General features: G+C 46.4%; 1 protein-coding gene across 1 annotated transcript in view; it reads right to left on the bottom strand.

Moving 5' to 3' along the window:
* Positions 1 to 603: 603 nt before the first annotated feature.
* The window catches only part of CIT (citron rho-interacting serine/threonine kinase), a 108520-nt gene continuing 99437 nt past the window's right edge, over positions 604 to 9686 (bottom strand). Inside the window, 10 exon segments of the mRNA XM_070950566.1 lie at positions 604 to 627; positions 2458 to 2478; positions 2480 to 2762; positions 3064 to 3243; positions 3356 to 3434; positions 3673 to 3753; positions 4930 to 5058; positions 6358 to 6466; positions 7832 to 7924; positions 9000 to 9139. Coding sequence (XP_070806667.1) covers positions 604 to 627; positions 2458 to 2478; positions 2480 to 2762; positions 3064 to 3243; positions 3356 to 3434; positions 3673 to 3753; positions 4930 to 5058; positions 6358 to 6466; positions 7832 to 7924; positions 9000 to 9139 — 1139 coding nt within the window.

Genomic DNA, 9686 nt, shown 5'->3' with positions numbered 1-9686 from the left:
ATATCTACATATCTATATATCTATATATTCTGGGAAGCAAATGATTCACTCCGTTGCCTGAGAGATTTCGCTAGAGCTCTGCAGCGGAAGAGAATCGGACATCGGGGAGCAGACAGACACCGCGGACCCGATACAAGGCTTTTCCCCCGCAGAAATAAACGGACAGCCACATATTCGTTTTGTTTTTCTCAAGTCTTGGGGCAAAAAAGCCCCATCCCCATCGGATGACCGACGGGTAAAAGCGAAATAGAAAAACCGAGGAACTGCTTTGAAAGGAGCAGTTAATACAAAGTGACCCTTCCCCACCACCCCTCCCCAAGGGAACCGGGATTTAGGGGTGTGTGGAAAGAAAGAAAATGGAGACATCCCACCCCCCAGGGCAGGACCGGAAGGCGGAAGGGGAAAAAAATCCCACTGAAACGCAAGGCGATCCTCGCCACAACTTCAATCCTTCTGGATTGAATGTCGTTGCCGGATTGAATTTGAGCCCGGTGGGGTGATTTAGGGGGCGAGCGGGGTGGATTGGGTGGTGCACCTAATTCTGGATATTTTTTGTGTTCTTCTCCTTGGAGTTTGGGGCCGGAGGGTGGAGGCTTGTGACGTTTATACTGAAGATTGATCCCAGACCTGTTGAGAAGGCAAAAAAGAAAAAAAGAAAAAAAAAGGCACATTAAATTCAAGAAGGGGGACCCTGTTTGCAAATGTCCAGAATTAAAGACTGAACCTCACAGGTCTCTCTCTCTGTCTCTCTCCATCTCTCTTCTTTCAAGAGATGAAATTGCTTCAATTCACTCAACCTTCTGGGAATCTAAGAGCATCTCCGGAAGACTTTGAAACATCACCTTTAAAAACAGGGTTTCTTCAACCTTGGCTATTTTTATGATGTTGAATAACAGAATAACCAAGTTGGAAGGGACCCCCGAAGGTCTTCTAGTCCAGCCCCCTTTCTCAAGCAGGAGACTCTAAACCCGTGATGGCGAACCTGTGGCACGCGTGCCCAAAGCGGCACACGAAGCCAGGTTCGCCCAGCACGCGCAGACTTGTCTGTTTGTCTTCTGGGTTTCCGGTGCACGTACGATGATCAGCTGTCCTTTGCGCGCGTGGCAGTGCCGAAAACCGGTGTGCACATGCACACTGGCCAGCTGATTGTTGGGTGTGGGTGCGTGCCAGAACCCGGAAGTTCGGCTTTTCCGGAGCGCAATCCCATCGTGTGCACGGCAGTGCCAAAAACTGCCCTGCGTATGCGTACCAGCCAGCTGACTGATGGGCAGACATGCACGCTAGAACCCGGAAGTTTTTCCGGAGTGCAGCCCCGATGCGTGTGCGTGACATTTCCGCACTTGTTTCCGCACCTTTTCGGCACTTGTTCACCATCACTGGCCTAAACCATTTCAAACAATCACCTGTCTGATTTTTCTTGAAAACCTCCAGAGATGGAGCACCAGTGGTGAAATCCAATTTTTTTTACTACCGGTTCTGTGGGTATGGCTTGGTGGGCATGGCAGGGGAAGGATACTGCAAAATCTCCATTCCCTCCCCACTCTGGGGCCAACCAGAGGTGGTATTTGCCAGTTCTCCGAACTACTCAAAATTTCCACTACTGGTTCTCCAGAACCTGTCAGAACCTGCTGGATTTCAACCCTGTGGAGCACCCACATCTCTGGGATGGAAGCAAACCATGATGAATTGTTCTCACTGTCGGGAAATTTCTCAGTTCTGGATTTCAACTCCCAGAATTCCCCCAGCTTGCCAGCTCCCAGAATTCTGGGAACTGAAGTCCAGACATCTTAGTGTTGCCAAGGTTGAGAAAAGACTGCTGTAGAGTTTTAATGCTATTTTCAGGTAATTTTTTTTTTCTTTAGATTTTCTTTATCCTGCCTTTATCATCTTTTTATGAATCGGGTGGCAAATGTAACTGATCCTCCTTCCTCCTCCTATTTTACCCACAACAACAACTCTGTGAGGTGGGTTGGGCTGAGAGTGAGGGATTGGCCCAAAATCCCCCAGCTGACTTTCAGGATTAAGGTGGGACTAGAACTCACTGTCTCCTGGTGATTGGCCCAGTCACCCAGCTGGCTTTCATGCCCAAGGCGGGACTAGAACTCACTGTCTCCTGGTGATTGGCCTAAAGTCACCCAGCGGAATTTCATGCCTAAGGCAGGACTAGAACTCACAGTCTCCTGGTGACTGGCCCAAAGTCACCCAGTTGGCTTTCATGCCTAAGGCGGGACTAGAACTCACAGTCTCCTGGTGATTGGCCCAAAGTCACCCAGACGGCTTTCATTGCTTAAGGTGGGACTGGAATTCACTGTCACCTAGTTTCTAGACTGGTGCCTTAACCACTACACCAAACTGGCTCTTATTTTCCCTAATGGCCGGGGACGTAGGAGAACCATTTTTCCCTCACACGTAGGGTGGGAGGTTTGATGAGACGGGGGTGTTCCCATCGTGCCATACCTTGTTGACCTGGGCGAGGGGGGGTCCGGGCGCCCCCCACTTGTATTCGTCCCCTGCTGCTCTCCTCAAACAGTCTCCCTGGGGACCTTTCTCGGCGGGTGCTCAGGACTCTTCCTGGAGATTTCTCCCTCTCCAGGGGACGTCCCGGAGATTTGTCCCTCCGTAGCTCTGTCCTTCCTTCTCGGTAGCGGTGCGGTGTGCTTGGCTCGCGAGGGTGGCTGGGACCTTCGGGGGGCCCTGGGCTCGACGCTACCCGCTTGGTTATGTGCTCGTTATACGTAGGCGGACCTCTCTTGTTTGGGCTGCTGTCAATCAAAAAACAAAGTTGGCAAAAATGTATAAAGACAGATCTATTAAATGTTGCAAGTGTAATCAAGCATCGGGTTCATATTATCACATGTGGTGGACATGCCCAAAAGCAAGAAAATATTGGACAAAAATACACACAGGGCTGGAAAAATGATAAAACAACATATAGATCTGAAACCAGAGATATTTTTGCTCGGCATGCTACCAGAAAAATATGATAAAAATCCCCCCACCTCTCCCTTCCTTAGCTAGAAAGCATCCCAGATTCTCCCTTGAAGCTGGAACGTCACTTCCTACCTGCGAGTGGTGGAGGAGCCCCGGTGATGCTCGTTGTTGGATTCTTTCACCAAATTCCCTTTGCAGCAAATGACTCTCAGTTTGTCCTGGTACGAAGAGGCCAGGTAAATGGCTCCGGAAGAGATTGCCGGGCCCAGGTAACGAGGGCTCGGGATGTCCAGGTGGGCTCGGGCCGGGATGCTGGTGGGCGGTGAGAGAAAGACACTCTTTAGATAGGGGGCCCCCTAATTTTGTCCAAAGGGCTTAGGAGCCATTTGGCGCTTAGGGTCCCCAAAGGCCACGGCTGACTTACCCGAGAGAGGCACGTGCTTGAATTTCTATCACTTCCAGGGAGTTGAAGTGGGTCACGAACAGGTATGGTTCCCGATAGGCTGTGGCCGCGCCAAGGAGAGAGAGAGGGGAAAACTCAACAAATATTTTATTTAACAACAGATTTGGGGGGGTGGCTGAATTATGATCCTAAATCAAGGATTACCTGTCATTTTTAAAAGCAAAATCTCTAAAGAATATGTATTTTCCTCATTTTTCAACCCTCTGCATTAAAAAAACAACAACCCCACAATAAGCTGCGTGCAGAGCAAGGAAGTCAGAGATAAATCCGATACTCACCAAATGCCAAAGGCAGACGGCTCCATTTCAGGTCATCCGAGCGGCTGCGTCTTCCATAGGAGTCTACAAAAAGGCCAAATTCTGCAAAGAAGTGGCAAAATAATAATAGTTGAAGTGGGATATTTAGGAAAGAAAGGAATACTGTAACAGTCTGCCCAGAGTCCAGAAATTCAATTATCCTTAACAAACCAGCAATTAGTAAATTGTCAGTATGGGAAATTTCTCTTTTTTTTCTAGAAAGAGTGAAGAGAAGAGCAACAAAGACGATTAGGGGACCGGAAGCTAAAACGTACAGAGAACGGTCGCAGAAATTAGATGTGGCTAGCTTAATGGAAAAAAGAACTGGGGAGACATGATTGCAGAAGCAAATTCCTTCTGTGTCCAATCACACTTGGCCAATAGCTATTCCACTCCATTCCATTCTGTTCCATTCTATTCCACTCCACTTCATTCCATTCCATATATTCCATTCCATTCCACTCCACTCCATTCCATATATTCCATTCCATTCCATTCCACTCCACTCCACTCCATATATTCCATTCCATTCCACTCCACTCCATTCCATATATTCCATTCCATTCCACTCCACTCCACTCCATTCCATATATTCCATTCCACTTCACTCCACTCCATTCCATATATTCCATTCCATTCCATTCCACTCCACTCCATATATTCCATTCCATTCCACTCCATTCCATATATTCCATTCCACTTCACTCCAGTCCATTCCATTCCATATATTCCACTCCACTTCAGTCTATTCCATATATTCCATTCCACTCCATTCCATATATTCCATTCCATTCCACTTCACTCCACTCCATTCCATATATTCCATTCCATTCCACTCCACTCCATATATTCCATTCCATTCCACTCCATTCCATATATTCCATTCCACTTCACTCCAGTCCACTCCATTCCATATATTCCACTCCACTTCAGTCTATTCCATATATTCCATTCCACCCCATTCCATATATTCCATTCCAAATCACTCCATTCCATTCCACGCCATTCCTATTCCACTCAACTCCATATATTCCATTCCACATATTCCATTCCATTTCATCCCATCCCATCCCATCCCACTCCTATTTCCATTCCATTCCATTCCATTCCACTTTATTCCATTCCATTCCACTCCGCTCCAACTCCATCCCATCCCATCCCATCCCACTCCATTCCATCCTCTATAGTCTATTGCACCAGCTCCTCCCTTCCCATGCACCATCGCTCACACCAACTTACCATGGAAGCAAAGCAGATACTCCTCCCTCTGCCCTGCTGGATTCACCTGGATGATGTTGATGGGGAAACTATTGTTGGAGGATGCACACACAGCGGATGCCAAGGTGTGGTCATTCTTATCCAGGAATTCTAAAATGACATATTGCAGTTTTAGTAAAAGCGAGACGTTGCCTGGAATCCTACACTAGGGAGCTGTGGTGGCGCAGTGGTCAGAATGCAGTATTGCAGGCTATCTCTGCTCGCGGCCAACAGTTCGATCTTGACTGGCTCAAGGTTGACTCGGCCTTCCCTCCTTCCGAGATGGGTAAAACGAGGACCCAGATCGTTGGGGGCAAGAGGCTGACTGTAAACAGCTTAGAGAGGGCTGGAAAGCTCTGTGAAGCGGTATATAAGTTCTAAATGCTATTGCTTTGCTCTTCCTTTTCCTTTTCCTTCCTTCCTGTGCAGTAGTTAGAAAGCAGTATTGCAGGCTCTGCCAACTGCCAGGAGTTCAATTATGACTGGCTCAAGGTTGACTCAACCTTCCTTCCTTCCTTCCTTCCTTCCTTCCTTCCTTCCTTCCTTCCTTCCTTCATTCCTTCCTGTGCAGTAGTTAGAAAGCAGTATTGCAGGCGAACTCTGCCAACTGCCAGGAGTTCGATCCTGACCGGCTCAAGGTTGACTCGGCCTTCTGTCCTTCCGAGGTCACTTAAATGAAGACCCAGATTGTTGGGGGCAAGAGGCTGAGACTATTAACTGCTTAGAGAGATCTGGAAAGCACTATAAAGCAGTCTATAAGTCTAAGTGCTCTTTCTCTTCAACTCTGCTACCTCCTTGGCCTCTTGGACTGACTCTCCACTCCCTTCTCTGTGAGCCCCTCATGTCTCCACCCCCACAAAACCCCGCTGTCTTTTTCTGCTGATCAAACTTTTTTTTTTTTAATAATTTTTTAAAATTTTATTTTGGTACAGATAATCCCATCTTCCATTAAACAATGTGTCGTCTGGGTACAAATGTCTGTGCAATAACAGTTAAAATTTACAATCATATTCATTATTTAATCTACTTTTAGCTTAATACCAATACATTAAATATCTAATACTTTACATTCTCTTCTTAATTTGCTTAACTCTATTAACTCTGTGAACTATTTTCTATATTTTACTCATTACTTTTATTTCTAATTCTTATACTTGTTCTCTAGCCATCGATAAAATGTTTCCCATATCGCATAATAACCAGTTTGTTCTTTCTCTTTAACTGCCAGTGTTAATCGATTCATTTCTGCACATTCTAATATTTTCCTTATCATTGTCTCCTCTGTGGGAATCTCTTCACTTTTCCAGTTTTGTGCAAATTCCTGAATCGGAGGGGAGGGATGCCTTACCTACCATCGCCATTCCTTCCACAGCCTTTTGAACGTTCTCCCTTCAAATCAGGGATTCCTACCTTCTAAGGTGTACTGCTTCATCTCAATTTCGTAAAACTTATTGGTCCCGATGATGATGCTGTAATTGGTGAAATGGATACAGCTGCACGGCTCCGAGGTTTCGATCTCCTGCGAGAGAAAAAACAACGAAGCGCACAAGCTCGATCGGCAAACGTCCTCCCTTCATCGATAACAACCTGCCTGGCTGAAGGTCTTCTCCAGAACTTGCCTGAGTGAGGTCACACAACGCAACTGAGGTCTAAAGCAGGGGTCTCCAACCTTGGCAACTTTAAGACTTGTGGACTTCAACTCCCAGAATTCCCCAGCCAGCATGGCCTGTCTGTGGAATTCTGGGAGTTGAAGTCCACAAGTCTTAAAGTTGCTAAGGTTGGAGACCCCTGGTCTAAAGCCTGTAGGACAGGGATTTCCAGACTTGGTGACTTTAAGATTTGTGGACTACAACCCCCAGAATTCCCCAGCCAGCATGGCCTGCCTGTGGAATACTGGGAGTTGAAATCCGCAAGTCTTAAAGTTGCCGCGTTTGGGGACTCCTGCTGTAGGATCTCACTTCTACTCATTTCACAGCTATCCATAGGGGTTCAAAGGCTCCATCACTTATAATGCCTTGGTAAGGCCGCACTTGGAATTCTGCATCCAGTTTTGGTCGCCAGGATGTAAAAAAAGATGTGGAGACTCTAGAAAGAGTGCAGAGAAGAGCAACAAAGAGGATTAGGGGACTGGAGACTAAAACATATGAAGAACGGTTGCAGGAACTGGGTAAGTCTAGTTTGATGAAAGGAAGGACTAGGGGAGACATGATAGCAGTCTTCCAATATCTCAGGGGCTGCCCCAAAGAAGAGGGAGTCAAGCTATTCTCCAAAGCACCTGAGGGCAGGACAAGAAGCAAATGTGTGGAAACTAATCAAGAAACCTAGAACTAAGTAGGAATTTCCTGACAGTTAGAACAATTAACCAGTGGAACAACTTGCCACCAGAAGTTGTGAATGCTCCAACACTGGAAGTTTTTAAGAAGAGGTTGGATAACCATTTGTCTGAAGTGGCGTAGGGTTTCCAGCAGGAAAACTCTGCTTTCGCTGATAGAGGGTTGCAGGAGGCCGTCGCAGCCGAAAACGGAGCTCGGGAGCCTGTTTTCGCCGGCAAAGAGCTCGGGCCACCATAGGAGCCCAAGACACGAGTCATGTCGAGCTGGCCACGCCCAAGCCAGACCCCTGAGGCCAAACACAACCCTTATGCGGCCCTCAATGAAATCCGAGTTTGACACTTTTGCTCTAGAACCAGCAGATTATGGAGGCATGTTAGGACGCAACCCTAACTAAGGGATTATAATATGAATATATAGGCATTCATGCTGCAGGCAGGTTAAAGAGAAGGACAGTGGGCAGACTTGGTCCAATTCAATTGATCTGACGGAGGTGCCACCAGACTTTCACTGGAGACATTGTTAGGGGTCCGTGGACCCACAAAACGCTTTACCTTCCTGATGCAGTACTTGCTGAGGCTCTCGTTGTAACGCAACACCACGACTTTGCTGGGCATGGCCGCACAGATGCACAACCCGTTCTCGATCTGCAAAGGAATCCAACAGAAGCACCATTTGGGAAAGAGGCTGGCAATACTGGGGATCGGATTCAATCAATAGGAGGCCACACAGCTAAATAACAGTCATTTGCTTACACGGAATGAAAGTTTTAAGTCAGGGTCTTTGAGGGTCGGGCTTGCTTGCTTGCTTAGCCTCACATTAGGGAGATATAGGTAGTCCTCGACTTACAACAGTTCATTTAGTGACTGTCCGAAGTTACAACGGCCCTGAAAAAAGTGACTTAGGACCATTTTTCACACTTAAGACTGTTTTTGTGTCTGCTTGTCCAACTATCTTAATAGCTGGCTGTTTTTGTGCCTGCTCGTCCAACAATCTTAGTAACTGGCTGTTTTTGTGTCTGCTCATCCAACTATCTTAATAGCTGGCTGTTTTTGTGCCTGCTCGTCCAACAATCTTAGTAGCTGGATGTTTTTGTTCCTGATCGTCCAACAGTCTTAATAGCTGGATGTTTTTGTGCCTGCTCGTCCAACAATCTTAGTAGCAAAAACAGCCGGGGAAATGATGGAAACAGGCCCCTCATTGGTCAACAGGCATGTTGATTTACCACCAGCCTATCAAGTACTTAGGAGGCGGGGGCTTGGCAGCAGAAACAAACAACAGCCAATGACTTAAGGTTTAGGTTTATTTGGATTTATATACCGCCCTTCTCCCGAAGGACTCAGGGCAGTGAACAGCCAAAGATAAAACACATACAATATAAAATTTAAAAACAATTTAAAACATATTAAACAAATTTGGCCCATACTAATTAAAAGACCCCTTTTAAAAGCCAGCCATCAACACACTCCAATCAGCATCTAAAAAGCCACATACACCAGGCACCATATATATATACCACACACAGAACAGCACACACTCTGCTAGAGAGAAGATCCCTGAGGGTGGGCTCCAGCACAAGTCTGAAAGCTTGGAAGACGAAATCTCTGATCTTGGCGACCAACCCAGATTGGACCCTCCAACATTATCCTGGGACACGTGGATTCGCCTTCATTCATGTCCACGGATTGTTCTGCGAATGACTGAGAGCTTGGAGTGTCTTACCTTGCCAGCTGCAAAAAGATGGCAGCCTTTCACGGCCTCAAAAATATTGGGCGAGACGTCAGGTTGAGCCGGGAGGTGGGACTGAGCGAGGGACTGCTTCACTTTTTTCACATCCACAAGGCACAACGCCCTTTCGTCTCCTGGGGAAACCATGCCACGGAGAGACAGAAGTCCTTTATTGGCCGAAGTGTGATTGGAGACACAAGGGACGTGTCCCCGGTGCTTAAGCTCTCAGTGTACATAGAAGCCACAAGTGGTAAATCAGGATCGTAATCCTAAAGTACCATCGTCATAAATCGTAACCTACAGCATGCAGTGACGATCGTAGGATACTAAATACGCAAACAAGATAAATCGTAATGGGATCCTAAATTAAGGGCAACCTGATTAACCTGATTAATTAACCTGATCTCTGCTCCTTCCGTCGGGACCTGAAGACTTGGCTGTTCAAGCAAATAGGCTGACTCTGATTCTGGGTTTTATTATTTATTATTTATTAATTAATTTGGATTAAAATGGGATTTTGGTGTACATGTTTTTAACTTGTGTTCGCCGCCCTGAGTCCTTCTGGAGAAGGGCGGCATATAAATACATGAAATAAATAAATAAATAAATAAATAAATAAATAAATAAACAAACCTACATAAATCATGAGATACAAACAACCCAGTTATAGTCATAAGAGGC

Source organism: Pituophis catenifer, unplaced genomic scaffold (assembly GCF_029215685.1).
Source record: "Pituophis catenifer annectens isolate HBS135680 unplaced genomic scaffold, rPitCat1.0.hap2 SCAF_10, whole genome shotgun sequence".
In the NCBI taxonomy this organism is placed as follows: Eukaryota; Metazoa; Chordata; class Lepidosauria; order Squamata; family Colubridae; genus Pituophis; species Pituophis catenifer.
Note: the sequence above shows the minus strand (reverse complement) of the source record. Positions and strands in the feature narration are given on the sequence as shown.